General features: G+C 52.4%; 6 protein-coding genes and 1 non-coding gene across 7 annotated transcripts; 4 read left to right on the forward strand and 3 right to left on the reverse strand.

Annotated features, from left to right (window-relative positions):
* Positions 1 to 285: 285 nt before the first annotated feature.
* On the reverse strand, positions 286 to 1,886 carry BDZ83DRAFT_570411 (prostacyclin synthase; the record flags this gene model as incomplete). The annotated part of the gene is made up of 3 exons (XM_060504302.1): positions 286 to 1,186; positions 1,238 to 1,663; positions 1,720 to 1,886. 3 exons carry the CDS (start codon positions 1,884 to 1,886, stop codon positions 286 to 288), a joined length of 1,494 nt encoding a protein of 497 aa, XP_060368562.1.
* A 1,695-nt stretch (positions 1,887 to 3,581) lies between these two features.
* BDZ83DRAFT_129954 (uncharacterized protein) lies at positions 3,582 to 5,998 on the forward strand. Its single transcript, XM_060501203.1, has 2 exons — positions 3,582 to 4,100; positions 4,334 to 5,998. The coding sequence occupies exons 1-2, from the start codon at positions 4,026 to 4,028 to the stop codon at positions 5,660 to 5,662; spliced, it is 1,404 nt and encodes a 467-aa protein (XP_060368563.1). The 5' UTR covers positions 3,582 to 4,025; the 3' UTR covers positions 5,663 to 5,998.
* Positions 5,999 to 7,616: 1,618 nt separating this feature from the next.
* On the forward strand, positions 7,617 to 8,675 carry BDZ83DRAFT_570538 (Thi4 family protein; the record flags this gene model as incomplete). The annotated part of the gene is made up of 2 exons (XM_060504313.1): positions 7,617 to 8,502; positions 8,581 to 8,675. 2 exons carry the CDS (start codon positions 7,617 to 7,619, stop codon positions 8,673 to 8,675), a joined length of 981 nt encoding a protein of 326 aa, XP_060368564.1.
* A 535-nt stretch (positions 8,676 to 9,210) lies between these two features.
* Positions 9,211 to 9,678, forward strand: BDZ83DRAFT_749209 (uncharacterized protein; the record flags this gene model as incomplete). Its single annotated transcript, XM_060513735.1, has 1 exon — positions 9,211 to 9,678. One exon carries the CDS (start codon positions 9,211 to 9,213, stop codon positions 9,676 to 9,678), a length of 468 nt encoding a protein of 155 aa, XP_060368565.1.
* A 1,554-nt stretch (positions 9,679 to 11,232) lies between these two features.
* On the forward strand, positions 11,233 to 12,595 carry BDZ83DRAFT_609448 (uncharacterized protein). Its single transcript, XM_060507533.1, has 2 exons — positions 11,233 to 11,777; positions 12,022 to 12,595. The coding sequence occupies exons 1-2, from the start codon at positions 11,300 to 11,302 to the stop codon at positions 12,183 to 12,185; spliced, it is 642 nt and encodes a 213-aa protein (XP_060368566.1). The 5' UTR covers positions 11,233 to 11,299; the 3' UTR covers positions 12,186 to 12,595.
* Positions 12,596 to 12,877: 282 nt separating this feature from the next.
* BDZ83DRAFT_609452 (uncharacterized protein) lies at positions 12,878 to 13,976 on the reverse strand. The gene is made up of 3 exons (XM_060507534.1): positions 13,885 to 13,976; positions 13,246 to 13,817; positions 12,878 to 13,190 (listed from the first exon to the last, which is right to left on the reverse strand). Exons 1-2 carry the CDS (start codon positions 13,969 to 13,971, stop codon positions 13,362 to 13,364), a joined length of 543 nt encoding a protein of 180 aa, XP_060368567.1. The 5' UTR covers positions 13,972 to 13,976; the 3' UTR covers positions 12,878 to 13,190; positions 13,246 to 13,361.
* Positions 13,977 to 14,491: 515 nt separating this feature from the next.
* BDZ83DRAFT_t74 lies at positions 14,492 to 14,585 on the reverse strand. The gene has a single exon. It is a non-coding gene; the product is annotated as a tRNA-Pro (tRNA).
* Between the last annotated feature and the right edge of the window lie 748 nt (positions 14,586 to 15,333).

A 15,333-nucleotide genomic window follows, 5' to 3' on the forward strand; every position in this document is an offset into this window, starting at 1 on the left:
CTTGCCGGCTGCAACCACTTCCGCCATTGTATGTCGCTGCTAGACGATAACACCAATCATACGGCGGGACTACTTCGCATCGGTTGCTTCAGCTCGGTTTTGCCTAGTCAAAGGCACTGAGTGGTCTGCATTGGCAACTTTCGACCCTCCAAGCACCTCTGGTAAGACCCTGCTTCATGGGCATGGAGGGTCACCTCATTTCACCGATTTGACATGCTTCCACCATAGCTTCACGCCAGACGGGACAGATCTTGAGCAGAGAAGCTGTAGACTTTACTGGACGACCTAACATACGAATCTCCACGTCACGTCTTCCCAACCCTTCCGCCGTGAAACTTTGATATTCTCGGCTGCTCGATCACCCGCCGGTCGTCTCGTCGCTCCACCCAAGGGCGGAGCTTCCGCCGCAGGAACCTTGACGCCATCCACGTCGAACCCGAGCGCTAACGCGCTGACGAACCCGAGGGTCTCCGTCTGGGCAAAGTGCCGGCCGGGACACAGATAGCGGCCGCCGCCGAACGGGATCAATGCCCCACGTCTCCGTTTCTCATCCCGGGGATCAATGTCAAGGAATCGCTCCGGCTTGAAAGAGGCAGCATCGTCGCCCCAAATCTCTGGCATAAAGTGCGTGACGCTTGCCGACCATTGCATATTGGTGCCCTTCTTCAACAGATATTGACGACCATCCGTGTCTTCCAGTGTCGCGTCCTTCATAATACGTCGGTTTCCTATCTGCGCACTGTGGAGCCTCAGAACTTCGCGGAAGCAAGCGCCGAGGAAAGGACAGTCTGCTTCCAGGCTTTTGGCGTTAATTGTCACATCTCGTCCCGTCTCGCTCTTGCTTTCCACGACCACCCGTATAACTTCCTGCCGGACACGGTCAACGTACTCTGGCCTGGAGAAAACCTCGGCAAATGTCCAGAACAGGTTCGACGCCGTATTCAAAGTTGCAGCAAAGGGTATCAGAAACTCAGTCTGGGAGAGGTCTTCGGAGGGCATCCCCAGCTCGCGTAGATACCGAGCTCGGTCTTGAAGAATCTTTGCCACATCCGAGTTCTCATCTTTTCGTGCCTGGTAAAAAGGTCGGATAAGATCACTCATCCTCTTTCGGGCAGCGATAGCTTTGGGGGCAACCAAATTCGGTGCAACCTTCATCACCAAGAGCCCTGCACCTTTCTCAAACGTCCTGCCTAATGTCAGTGAATGCCACGCCACTCAGTGTGCACTCTCTTCTCACCAAAGATCTTCAAGCATCTTGGCGTCCCACATATTGTCCTTTCCGTACAGAGCAGTCGCAGTGGCCATGGTCAAGATGCCCTTGATCCATTCGAATCCGTCGGGCTCTTCGAGTGGGTTTATGGGATTTATTGCGTTCAACATCCCTGCCAAGTATTTCAGAGCAGCATGGTTCATCTTTTGGAGCGCGTCCTGGCGTAGATTTGCCGCCATGGTTTTCTCGATCTGGTGCAAGATTCCCGGTTGCATAAGAGTGTCTATGTGATGCTTCGGAAGATCAAGCACAGCCGACGAGGCCTCGATCTGGAAAGGCTCGAATGAGATGTCCCCATGGCACATAGCCGCTGCGATCAGAGAGGGCGAGTTTGCCAAGTACATCTTGCCATGTAACATCGGTAGTGTGCAAATCGGCAATCTGTTTTCCTTGCTTCACGCTCCAGTCAGCAGAAGATTGTACACTGGTTCAGACGAACGAATACATACTATAATCTGGCGTAGAAGCCGCCGGATTCTCTGATGAAAGAGATGATGTGGCCGAACACTGGCAGTCTCGGACGGAGCACCGGAGGTTCACGAGGATCGAAGGTCGGAAACATGAGCTTCTTCAGCATGAACGCCGGTACCAGCAGCAATGCCGCTGTGACTACCATCACCGAATAACTTCGACCTACCGACTCCATACTATAAGCGCTAAAGTCTGCCATTTTTCGAGGAGATCAATCAGAGCGACACAACCCGCAATATTGAAAAATAAATGTCAGAGCTACCAACAAGCTTTGATCAAGGGTACGGCGCGATTATATGAGGAATCCCCTCCCTCATATTGCTAGGGGTGTTCGAAATTCGTTGTACACGCGTGTAGTCAGCGCTAAGAACGCCTCTCAGGGCAATCGTGTCAGGAAAGGCGCTCGCCTATCATATGGCCGGTGGATTTTCTTATTCAAGCCACCGAATGACGGCCGATATCGTATTGGATCTCGAGAAAAGCTGTGAAAGAAGGGCTTCGTCATGCTTTGACCGGCGGATCATCTTATCGACCGCTTATTTCTCGTGATATCTTGAACTTTACCAGCGTTTGAATCTTCGTGAAGTCACGCTATCAGCAAATATCTCATCGCATCGGCTACCTCAGATGGCAAACTTCTGCACTCACGTGGAAACGTCCCAATCAGTGCCTGATTCACACTCATCTACGAGGAAAGTCTCCGCCTGAAGGCACAAGACATGCGGCTGAAAAGAACGGCCCTGGCGACAGAATCCTCCAGTCTAGCCTATTCTGATGGTGACAGGCGATGACTGCGTCCAGGCACAAGCGTGACAGCTCCCTCACTCTTTGACATGCCCTGAGCCTGGGTCTGTGATCGACGCATGGTGCCTTAAGGCTAGGTTTCTGCCGAACGACTTGCGCCCCTGTGGGCCTTCATTCCGGCCGTTGTCTGACCTGCTCATTTCAAAGGAGTTTGAGATCACTGACAGCATACGACATCCAGATCGAGCTGCCCCAAACGCCATCCGAACCCCTGGCAACTTTTGCCCATGCTTTACGCCAATGATGAGCCAGCTAGTTTCTATAGACGGCTTTGAAGCGGGCACATTTGTCATTGAGAACTCTCTCTTGTTCGAGATCACGCAACACCAACGCCTTACGGCCATCCCAGCTACCACATGTATGGTTCGTGAGGTATATCCCAGGCAAACGGCCGGGATTACTTTCCTAGTCCATCAGTCTGGCTACTACCGCGGGTGGTTGCATCCAAACGCACTGCACGAGAGTTCAGGGCTACACCTGCAGCTTTGCCTTCTACGCACTAGCCAGCCAATGTACGGCCGCGGCATCAGCGTTGCAAAGCCAACGGGGTATCCAAGTGCTACGATTTCACGTCAATGCATACCATCTTAGCTTATGACTATGGTGCGAAACGTCTTTGGATTTGTTTCAAACTTAGATGGCACTGTCGAGCTCGTCTATGACGATCGATCCACAAGATGAAGGCGTGGATTAAACTCCGGTATTCACAACGGCCAACTTCAATTCGAGGAATGTTCGTCTCTGGGCAGAGGCGGATGTCTAATCCGCCACAACATGAGATTATCTTCCGAGGGATATCCCTATGGACCCTCGATACATGTGTAGCTTCATCTTTCGACGTCTTCTTCTCTGCATCCTGGTTCTTCATGGGCCATGGAACCTTGAGACCTGGGCTAGGACTTAACCGGCCAACCATTCGAGATTGTCGAGGCGCCACGGCACATGAAGACAGAGAACGATTGCGGTAGGTAGTGTTGAGCAGAAGACACCGCACCGAGCGAGCTACGCACCATCGTGAAGCCCAAGAAACCTCGCACTGGCAGCTGTCTTTTCCCACCTGGGGCGAACGGATTGCCAATTCAGAGCGGCAAGCCGCATGTTGGTATCGGATCCCTGCATGACAACAGCCCTCTGATGCTTACACTGCCCGCCGTTCGGTCAGCTCCAGCCTCTCACGCATGGCTACTCGGGTTTCTGTCACCCCGATGTCACAGCGGGGGACGTGCGGCGTTGAAGTTGAGTTTGCGTCAGGACAGCCATGCATCCCTGACAAGGTCAAGCATCTCCCCAAGTTCTGACGTTTCGCATATTGAACTGAACGGATTGTTTTAAAAACAAGTAGTCAGCCCGTCGAGGGTTGACCTTCCGCGCCACCTCCTCCGCCCGCCTATTCACCGGGACAAAATTTATCAGCGTCCGATCCGAACCAGAGGAGTTGCAAAGAGCAGAACGTCTGCAAACGAGCTTGTGTACCGATAGAATGCCGAAGGGCTCAAGGCAGTATCACGGAAAGACGAAGAACGGGTGCCGACAGTGCAAGAAGCGTCGTGTCAAGGTACGGAATGATCCTATTTACGGAGAGGCGGGTAGGCATGGACAAGACATGGCCCGCCAATATCGGGATAGACTGGTGACGTGCATGTCGGAGTCCCGGTTTATTGGGTTCTTCCTTCAGCCAGTGACGATGTTGGTTAGCCGAGCAAGACATGATCGCCGTCTAGGTCCCCCAATACTACGCTGTACTATCTTAGAGAGCTTTTATGTTGCTGACTTGACATTGGGTTCTAGTGCGACTGCGTCGGTCCCGTATGCGCCAACTGTCGCCGTCGCCAAGAACACTGCAGCTATCTCGGGCTGCTGGCAGACGCCCTTAACCGCGAAAATGGAGAGAAGGCTAGCGATACCCTGAGTATGGTCCGCCGTGCCGCCACGGTTGCGGCACACGCATCTTCACGAGATGCCCTCAGCGCTTCATTACCTGCCGAGAAGCTTCGCGCCGATGAGGCCGAGCTCAAGCACCACTTCCTGAACGAGGCTTGGTTCACCTTTTCGTTACAGACCGATCCTCGGAAGTGTGACGTGTGGTCGAGATGGGTGCCCCAGCTGGCGTCACGCAACGTGTTCATCCACCAAAGCATGCTCTCCATCGCGGCTCTACACCTATGCTACCTCGAACCGCCAAACGCGAAGCGATACTATTCGATGGCTTGCCAACACGCCATACAAGCGAGCAACTATTTCCGGCTCGCTGTTCCTCAGGTCACAGAGGAGAACTGGCTGGCTACCTTTGTGTTTTCCATGTGCAATGGTATTTTTGGGTACTACCGACCGTTTGCCGACGAGAAGGTGATGGGACAGGTCAGCACGTTTGAGCCTTGCAAAGCTCTCACAGTAATGCGGGTAGCGGCCAGATTCTCAGACACGGTCACGCCGCACGTCTTCAAGAGTCCTATACGGGACAAGCTAGCACAAGTCGACATAAAAGTATGGCGCGACAGCAGCGACATATTGCTACGACCAACCATACAGAAGAAAGCCAAGTTTGTTGAGTTCCTATGCCTGGGTCCCGAAACGACGGGGATACCAGTCGAAGACATCAAGATATACCTCGGTGCCCTCGGCGCACTCAAGTCCTGGATTATGTCTCTCCCTGGACGGCCGAGGATATGGAAGCACTTTATCATCTGGCCGTCGCTGGTGTCGGAGCAATACCTCTCGCTTCTGAGGCTGAAGGAACCCGTGGCGCTCATGATCTTTGTCCTCTGGATCGAAGTCATGTTCCTCGCGCCGCGGCGATGGTACCTCATGCCCTGGTACGATCGTGGGCATGCCAGCGCGATAGCGGAACTCAGCAAGCAGGGTGACACACCCGCCCGCCGGTTCTGGGATGTTCTGCAGTCGGAGGACAGTCAGTCTGATACCACGGGCGAGGATTCCGAGGGCAGTGTTGGGTGGGCAAGTAGTCCGTCCATTGCTAGAAGCGACGACGTCGGGGGGCGAAGAGGCGGGATTGTGTTGTTGTCGACCGGCGAGGAGTATGTTGGACAGGATAAAGGGTGTGGTGGTGGTAGTAGCGGGTATATGAGCATTCCGGCTTTGGCGCAAAAGGCGAGCTAATAATGGCACGACAGTAAGGGCCCTCAGGTTCCTGAATTGCCAGGTGCCTGATACGTTTTGCAGCGGAAGGAATGCAAACATAACCTGGTCTCGAGACCAGAACGGTGGAACATTACACGACCACGATGACATCTCGGATTTGGCCTGTGTTTGTGGCCCCAGTGACACTGCCCTCAAGCTGCGAAAGGTCGCGATATTTGTTATCACGACCTGGCTGGGGTACTGATCTGACGTACCGACCGACATTTACCCAGCTACTTTTGGCCCGTTGTCCCATCGATGATCGACTAGGACGCATGACGGACGTGGCGGTCGTATACTCATCAGCACCAAGCATGTCAAGCCTGCTCTGCTCTAGCAATCAAGTTAAAACAAACCGTACACTAGATTCTATTGTTTAACTGAATGCCATCACTTCAATGCCCTACACTGGTGTACATAGTTGTCTCTCATCAATGGCAGAAATATGGTGTCTGCCAACCACATGCATCACCATACCAATCGTAGGTACACCATCTCAGACGCCTAACCCAAGTAAAGGACTCGCTGTCTGGTAGGACCAATCCTACATCGGCGGTTAAGCCCAAGCTCAGCAAGCACTCACAGGCAGCCCATTCCAAACGACGCGTACCTATATAGACTTGGAGGATGTGAGCAAGTTTTCTTTTCACATGTTCCTTTCATCACGTTACCACGCACCATTGCCGTACTTTCTTGGTGCGCGAATTTCCGTACATTCTGTACAGAGTAGGTACCTTTTACGTTTGCCATTGCCTTGGGTGTTAAGGTACGCGGGCGCGCCAATGCCTCTAACAGCAACTCCGCGTGAAGTAAAGGAACGCCCGCCCCACCCCGCCCGTGTCTTGCCGTTGGGCTGGGCTCGCTAGAGGGAGTGGGGTGACGGCATGCAGGCGGGAGGTTTCGTCCGGCCTCGGCGGGCGGTGGTTGGAAACCTTGGTTTTGGCCTGATGATCTCTTTTTGATACTGCTGTAAATGTGGACGAGTGCTGCACAAGTATGAATTTCAGAGACATGCTTGAGTTCGTCAATTCATCAATTCGAAGCTGGAATTCTCGGTAGTTTCTGGATCGGTCGGCGGGAGTTAACGGCTCGGGAGGGGATGGGATGGAGGGGCAAGGTACCGATCCCGGAGGCGGGTGCCATCGGCTTTCGGGAACGACTCCGCCGGTGGTGTTCAACGACACATAGTTCAGACCCCCGTGGAACCCCACCCGCTTCCATTACTTCACTCCTCATAGGATGTAGGAAGGTACAGAGGCGACAGAATGTGTTCCAAGAGACTGTCCTCGCGGTGATCGTCGAGGCGAGACGCGAGGTACGTCTAGGGCATGGTCTGTTTACTGCATGAAGGCTGTTGGGACAGTATTGGCCGATCCCGCCCCTAAGAAGGCTGTACGAGGGCAAGCGGGCGGAAGCATGAAGGGGGAAAAGAGCTCAGGATTGCGCATGAATGATGTCTTTTACCCCGCAGGCGATAGGCCAAAGTTTGTGCTGCGCAGTTTCTTATCAATTGTCTATATAATATGCTCACTTCTCGGCCATCCTCTTCAATGTTGCTTTTCGCACTCCTGCAACCAAGTTTCATCGACCAGCTTCAATACGCACACACAAACAGTAGGCCCAATTCCGTGTAACCGAACGCATACAGACTGACACCCTCACAGGAGGCACTTCGCCGTACAATCTTCACAAGTATGTGAACACTCTTGAGCGCAAATGCATGAGCCGGTGCCCACCTGAGCGCAGACGTCGCTGCCATCACTTTTCCCATGATGAGCTAGCGAACGATGTCAACGGTGTGGCTGAGAATATACGGCCTTGAACTTGATCTGGATAATACCAGCGAAAGGATCATGCACCCTAACACAAGCAGATTACACCAAGAACAACACACTCGAGAAGTTCTTTCGAACCCAATAACAATAAAGACAAAATGGCTCCCCCCGCTGCAATCTCCCCCGTCCGCGACTACGCCGTCCCCGTGATGGCCAATAAGTCCAAGCCCTCTACCCCCGTCCCCACCATGGCTGCCAACGCTTCTACCAAGGTGGAGGACATGTTTGGCAAGTGGGACTCTTTCAAGTTTGCTCCCATCCGCGAGTCTCAGGTCTCGCGCGCCATGACGCGCCGCTACTTCTCCGACCTCGATACCTACGCCGAATCCGACGTCGTCATCGTCGGCGCCGGGTCTTGCGGCCTCTCCACGGCCTACGTCCTCGCCAAAGCCCGTCCGGACCTCAAGATCGCCATCGTTGAGGCCGGCGTCGCGCCCGGTGGTGGTGCGTGGCTGGGCGGACAGCTGTTCTCCGCCATGGTGATGCGCAAGCCTGCCGAAGTCTTTCTGGACGAGGTCGGTGTGCCGTACGAGGATGAGGGCGACTTTGTCGTCGTCAAGCACGCCGCGCTGTTCACGTCTACCGTCATGAGCAAGGTGCTACAGTTTTCCAACGTCAAGCTCTTCAACGCCACCACGGTCGAGGACCTGATTACCCGCAAGAACGAGGACGGTAGTCTGCGGGTCGCGGGTGTCGTTACCAACTGGACTCTTGTCTCGATGCACCACGACGACCAGTCCTGCATGGACCCCAACACCATCAACGCGCCGCTCGTGGTGTCGACTACCGGCCACGACGGTCCGTTTGGTGCGTTCTGCGTCAAGAGGCTTGTGAGCATGAAACAGATTGAGCAGCTTGGCGGCATGCGCGGGCTGGATATGCAAAGTGCCGAGGACGCGATCGTCAAAGGGACGAGGGAGATTGTGCCGGGGTTGATTGTGGGCGGAATGGAGTTGAGTGAGGTTGACGGCGCCAACCGCATGGGTGAGTTATCTTCTTATACACACTTGGTCTGATGAGACATTGGTTGCTGTTTGCTAATATCTTTGGGTGGTTTTTTAGGTCCAACTTTCGGTGCCATGGCTCTCTCTGGAGTCAAAGCTGCTGAGGAGGCTCTTGCCATCATCGATGCCCGCAAGAAGCAAAACGAGCTCTAGGCTGGGGCAGTTTGATGTGTGGAGGATGCCTACTTTCTTTCATCCGAAAATTGGGATAACAGTCGCTCGCTGCTTTCCAGATTAGGTAGGTTTGGGTTGAGATGACACGAGATTGGATACTTTGTCATGATTTGAGATCAAGTACACAAGATACAAACATTCATGATTTGAATAAAGTCACTCTTTTGATGCCATGTTTGGAGGTATGCCAGTGAAGTGACTGTTGGGACAGGCTTGGCTGTTGTATGTCACTGGTTTTCAGAAACATGTGGTTTCTCAGGTAGTCGGGGAGGGGCACCTTGCTGGCCGACCTCGACCCATACCATAGACCGTAATCCGTAGTCCAAAGGGTCGGACTACTGTGTCGAACCCCAAACATAAACAGCCCTCTTTACTCCCTCACAATACCACGTAATTCCCGAACGCAATTAGCATCTACCGAAGCTCAAACCAGAGACAGCTCTCCCATACTCCCTCACGATACCTCATAATTCCTAACAAATCATACACTATGGAGACGAACAAGAAAGCTACGATGTCTAGGGGTCAATACAACGAGTTCATGGACTTCTTTCTCGATGCTTGGGAGAACGCCAGAAAACAGCACAATACTTGTGAAAAAGGGGTCACTTCCGCAGTTACACTTGTAACGAATTGGATCGAAGCCCGAGCCTCGGAAGGAATCGAGGCCTTATTGAAAAATATGACGAAGGAAGCGCACGTCAGTTGTAGTCGGGCGCACTACGGACTACGCGCCCTTAAGGACTTCACGGGGAAGCAGGCACTGTATCGCGGCCTCATCATGGAACTCAGGCAGCTCCTTAGAGACCACTACACTATGCAATATCTCCACTTTCGCGCCAATGACCTGCCAACACTCTACGCCAAGTTCGGCGTGGAAAGAAGCACACCGCGGAAGATTGAGAACGCACAGCGTCGACAGGGTTGGTCTGGTGGCCAGTCAGTTTCCAACTGGTCCAGCCTGATCCGTGAGATTGACTGAGAGCGTGATCGCACCGCCGAGTGGAATAAGCGCTACGCAATATACGACGAGCCGGTGTATTCTCGAGAGCGTGCCGAACGTCCGCCAAAGCCGATAACACCCTTCTCAAAGGTGGCGCGAAGAATTTTCTGTCTTTGCCACGAGAATATGGGCGAGGAAGATGACTGGGAGTGCCTTTTGGGCATTATACGCGAACAGACGTCAGAGCCGAGGGACTATAATACGTACACGAGTTTGATTTGGTGGGCTCAGTGGACTCAACTTGCCAAGCGGATAGAGCACGACGATAGGTTCCTGCATGGACGCTTGAGCAGGCCGGGCGATGCAAGACTATGGCTTCTGGTGGAGCAAGGGATCGAAGATATGAGCCTCAACACATTCGCAGAGAATGCTCGGGTGCATCCCCTGTTGAATCGTTGGCTGGTTAGACCGACAGACGCAGCTCGTGGCATGACATATTTCGCCGTCGCGAAGGGGTGTACATCACTTAGTAGACGCGAAGAGGTATGGATTTCTTAGTAGATTATCTCCATTGAAGGCGAGGGCGCGACACGGTCATAAGGGGGACGTTGGGGATTATTCAAACACATACTAGTAGGATTAGCATTCATTTGGAAATCAAAGGTCACTGGAGCTCCTATCCTTGCATTAAAAATCACTGTCTCGTACATCAAATTTAATCCTTGACCGAAATGTATTATTTGTTCTAGCTTGATTGTTTAAGGTAAACAAAGTGAGGATCCCGACAAAACCAATCACTAAATCAACTGATCGTAAAATTCAAAGACCGTTTTGCATTATTGTTCGACAGCAAAGAATCTGAATCTTGATCCTGTGTAAGGCGGCCTTTCTTTGGCTTTCCCTTCCTTTGAATCAAAGGACGCAGTCCTTGACAAAGTCAACGCTTGCAGAAGCTGCAAGTATCTTTGTCCTGGACATGAAGGAGAGGATACAACGAGTTTAAAGATATACACCACTTCTCTCGCATAAATACAAATCGTTTCGTCATCCGTCCAGAGCTTTCCCTGTCCAGATCTTCTAGTCACATCACTTGACCAATTCTCCAGCAGCATCGCCGTCGACTTTCTGACCTCCAGTTGAGCTTTCCAGCCGAGCTAAGACTACTATCATCTCTAAGCGCCATATAACCATCTAACCTGCAGCACAGAGCACTGAATTGCGATCACCATCCCACTCCTTCTCAACAAGATTTCCAATCATCATGTGTCTTATCCTTCAGCCTAACTCCCAGTGCAAGGTGTGTCTTCAGTTCACCCGACACACAGACGTCAACCAGTTCTGCGCCAACACCGTAACCATCGCCAGCGGCACCAACTGGTCCAATATTTCACCGTCTATCCTAGGCTCCTGCGGCTCCCTCAAGTTGACGAGGGTGCAACGCCTTGCTGATTTCGTCTGCGAAGACTGCCGCTGGTCGGCAGAGCAGGCAGCCAAGGACTTTTACGGATTCCTCTATCCGTCACCGCACAAGTACTTTGGCGACTCGGCCCACGGCTTCGCTGAAGAGTTCTTGAGCCGTCCGAGTGCGCCTCATCCCGGTAAGCACCGTCCGTTTATTCAGAACAACAAGGGCAAGTCCTACAGCTTGCCTCTTTTGGTCATGACGGCATTCCCAGGATTTCCGATCCCAGCCGGGCTGGGTTCGCCCCAGTCTGAGGCGTCGTCTGAGACGTCGGTTACCACGACGCACTTAAACCACTGCTCAACTCTGGAACCGCCGGCGAGATCTAAGTATGAGTTCCATTCTTCATCAAGTGTGTATTCATGTACTAGTGAGTCAAGTGATGAAGACAGCCGGGATGATAATCAGGACGATAACCAGAACGACAGCCGATGCCTTCGATGGGCGAACTCGGTAGATCTTATGAACAGCAAACAACAGCCACCACCTTTGAACGTGCTAGTCGATAAGACCCAGAACCTTCCTGAGAACCCCAACTCCGTCAAGCAACTTCGTATCATATCATCCTGGGGCGCGAGAGCCGTCAACAACCCCGAAGAAGACCCCTGGTGGCTACCCGAGTTCTGGGGTTCCGTACAGGACCTCACGGACGATCTCGTCGAGTATCTTAGCAAAGCTGAGCTTGTTAGCACCTTCCACGGCCACAACATCTACGTCTCTCGAAACGAAAACGATACAGGTACCTGGGACGAGAGCCTCACCGTCATTTTTGTGACGCCTGGAGGAACGAGAGCCCGCATCATGACTGGGGACGTGTACCAGCAGGGCGTAAGCCTGGCGGGCCTCCGCATGATCGATCGCGCTCGGTACCAGCACATCTCCAAGAACGAGCAGAAGCACATGGGAAAGGCGGGACTCGCCTGCATCTTCTACCCGTGTAGAGTCGCGAGATGTCCGCTCTCTCACAAGCAGGATCAGCATCAGCCGTGGCCTTCAAGCGGAGAGAGCTTGCTTGCTGGCTTGGCAAGGGGATACCGGATGCGTAAGAATTGGAAGTCGTGGCCTAGTATTCCTGCCTCTGTGACGCCGACCCCGACTCCTCGCCAATATTCGTCCCCGTCCCCTGTTCGTGGTCGGTCGCGTGCTGTTGATGGAGTACTCTCCCGCCGTCGACCGGCCCCGCTGGATTTGACAAAGACGAAGGAAGTGAGATTCACTGGTGCAGCAGATATTACTGAATCGACTTGGTCCCGTGGAGATGCGACGTTTCATCCGAGCAGTCTTCAGACAACAATGTCAGATGAAGAGGAGGAGGAGGGTCCCCTCACAACGCCTGACTGGTTCGAGCCTCTCATGGAAACACCACTCAAGGTAAAAGGCGATATGATGATTGGGTACGAGGGTAGAGCAGGTAGAGTCCGACCCTAAAACCACGACTTTAACCCGGCCAGCGAGAGCAATGGATCGCCGCCACCCCGTCTCCGTTCCAAGGCCAGTCAACAGCAGATTCCGCAGACTGGTGGTGCTTCTATCTTTGGACAAGTATATAACGCCAGAAGGGCTGCGGCGGCCGCGGCTGCTGCGACTGATACATCAAGTGACAACACCTCCAACCTGCGTCGCCCTACCTATACTTTGAATCAACTATGGATTTATGGCCTCTATGAGGATTATACTGACATCTATGATCCTTCATCCCGATAGGTAAGTGATTGGAGACCTCTTACTGATTTGTGTGGAGTATGAGCTGCAAAGGTATGGGCGTCAAGGACAACGTTTACATAGGGAAGTTCATTGATTTCTTCATTTGGACTAAATTGCTGCATGAATCAATAGAACACTCATTTTGAATATCACACTACTGGGCCCTTTGATTGACTGGTTCTGACACCGGTTTAGACTAATGAAGCTGTATAGGGTCCCGAGCCATAAATTGGCTCTGGCATGGTTCCGGATCAAGGCTGGGCAATATCCTGCTTTCTCTAACCCTCCCATTCCCCAAGAGCGAAAATATTCTCTTCGTACTTATCGATGACGCAAGTAGATATTTGTTTGATTGCCGAGACGAAAGAAGGTGTGTACGTGGTTCCTAAGATATTAGATGTTTAGCAGGTTTACATCTCCGTCCCTCGACCACTACGTACCATTCTTCAACACGAATATTCGCAACGATACCGTTACGAGCTGTTTCCATACGGAAAATCGGAAATGTGACAGAGAAAATTCCGTTTCGTGTGAAAAAAGACACTTTTCCCCAGGTTCACAACCTCTTCTTGCTCGTACACTTGAGTGGGCCGAATTTGTTCCTGGTAGCCTCCCACCACACGGCCTGAATCATGCCATCGTTGCAAATCCCCACCGTCCCAAAGCGCCAGGTCATGATGCCCTCCCACTTGTTCTCGCAGCCGGCGTCCGGGTTCGGGGTGCATATCGGGAATTTCTTGAGGTTGTCCCAGAGACCGCCGCAGATGTCAGGGATCGCGTCGACGTCGGGGACCATGGCATGGATCATCCACTTGCGATTGAGGTTAAACATCTTGAAGTAGTTGCCAGTGCAGGTGGGTGAACCTTGCTTCAATACTTGCACCTCTTGTCCCAGCACGCTGGTGACAGAGAGGGCAAGGGCGAGGGCGGCTGTTGTAGAGAACTTCATGTTTGATGGCGTTGTCGCAAGTCTTGTGGATGAATGCGGTATGTCGTCTTCAGCTGGTTGTGTCTAAAATGTGGTGTTTAGTTTTTCTTTTGTCCTGGATGGTATACGAAAGAGAAGATAAAAAGCTGACCGCCGTCCTGATACCTGTGTCAATAAGTCTATCCAGAGAGGTACCATTCCAAAATCGAGTATGGACCATAGCTGGCTTTCTCCTCATCTTGGATCAACCAAAGAGAACCCTTCACCACGAACCTTGTTATTGACTCACCTCCATCCCTCGACTGACCTTGATGGTACATCTCACATGCTCATTCGTTATATAAATGCATCGCGGCGTTCTTCTTTATGCCTGGAGTTTGCCTAAATTTTCCTCTCTGATCACCAAGCTTACGACGGCGTGCGGCGCAAAACCCTTTGACATTCAAGTTCAGATGATATTTATATATTGAGTGGGGAAAAAAAGAAAACGTTTCAAGAACTATACAACTATATACCCATACTATATTTTGCAGGAAGCAAATGTGAAAACCATCGTTCTATCTAATTCTCCACCATAGCCCATGTATGACATGACAAAACTTAAAGTCTCAGAATAGTGAGGAAAGACATACTCACCTCATCTGTTTCGCGTTTTCTCTGCGCAGACACGCCTGTAACGCTTGCCAGCTCTTCAGGAGCAGCTCCTAGTCTCAAACAACGGAACTGTCAACCCAGGATGAAAAAAATGCAAAAGATTGGGCCCTAACCAGGATTCGAACCTGGGACCTCTCCCAGATAGGTGTATCCGAAGATGTACCCTAAGGGAGAATCATACCGCTAGACCATCAGGGCTGCTGAGTCACTGAGAACTCGTGGTGTGATGTTACGGATTCCGGGACAGGGTCCTATGGAGGCGAGGAGCTGCCCTGGCGGGAAAATTGACCATCGTAAGAGTGGTGCTGTGGCGGTGGTGGCTGATGCTTGAGGGCGGGTGGGTTTTGTGCGCGTCCAGAGGCCTGGTGCATATGACTCTCTCTGGTCAGGGTCGACGTAGACGTTTACTCTCGTGAAAGCAGCGCTTTCTTGACTCGGGACTCATGGGTGCCGTGGCAGCATCAACTGCCAATTCGCGCTTCGTTGAAGCGTGGTCCCGTGCTTGACGGCGGTGACACCAGATTCGTGTGCATGTCAAGTGCATTGGGCACCGCCTCGCCCCCTTTCCCAGGGGAAGACAATGTTGAATGCTCTTTCTGTTGATCTGGCAGATCAGTCGACAAGTCAGATCGAATCTCGGTCGAGGCCTCGACGGCATGTTCAAAGCTGTCCCAAAGAGTGAATGATCTTCAGGAACAATTGTTACAGGCACATTCCACCTGCCTCCCTGGGCAACCACCCGGGCCAAGCACCAAAGGGAAACAATAAAAAGGGAAGACTATTCTTAGAGGCAAACAACCCAGGTCCCTCCGGGTAATGCCACATGGGCGCGCACTTGGTCCGGGTGCGGCTCCCCTTCTCTGGCGCCGTCCGGACTCTACTGCGTACACAGCCGCAAGCCAAGCTCCCAGGAGGAAGATCGACTCGTCCGAACTTGTTGTTGTCT

This window comes from Colletotrichum acutatum, assembly GCF_030867785.1.
Source record: "Colletotrichum acutatum strain CBS 112980 chromosome Unknown BDZ83scaffold_17, whole genome shotgun sequence".
In the NCBI taxonomy this organism is placed as follows: Eukaryota; Fungi; Ascomycota; class Sordariomycetes; order Glomerellales; family Glomerellaceae; genus Colletotrichum; species Colletotrichum acutatum.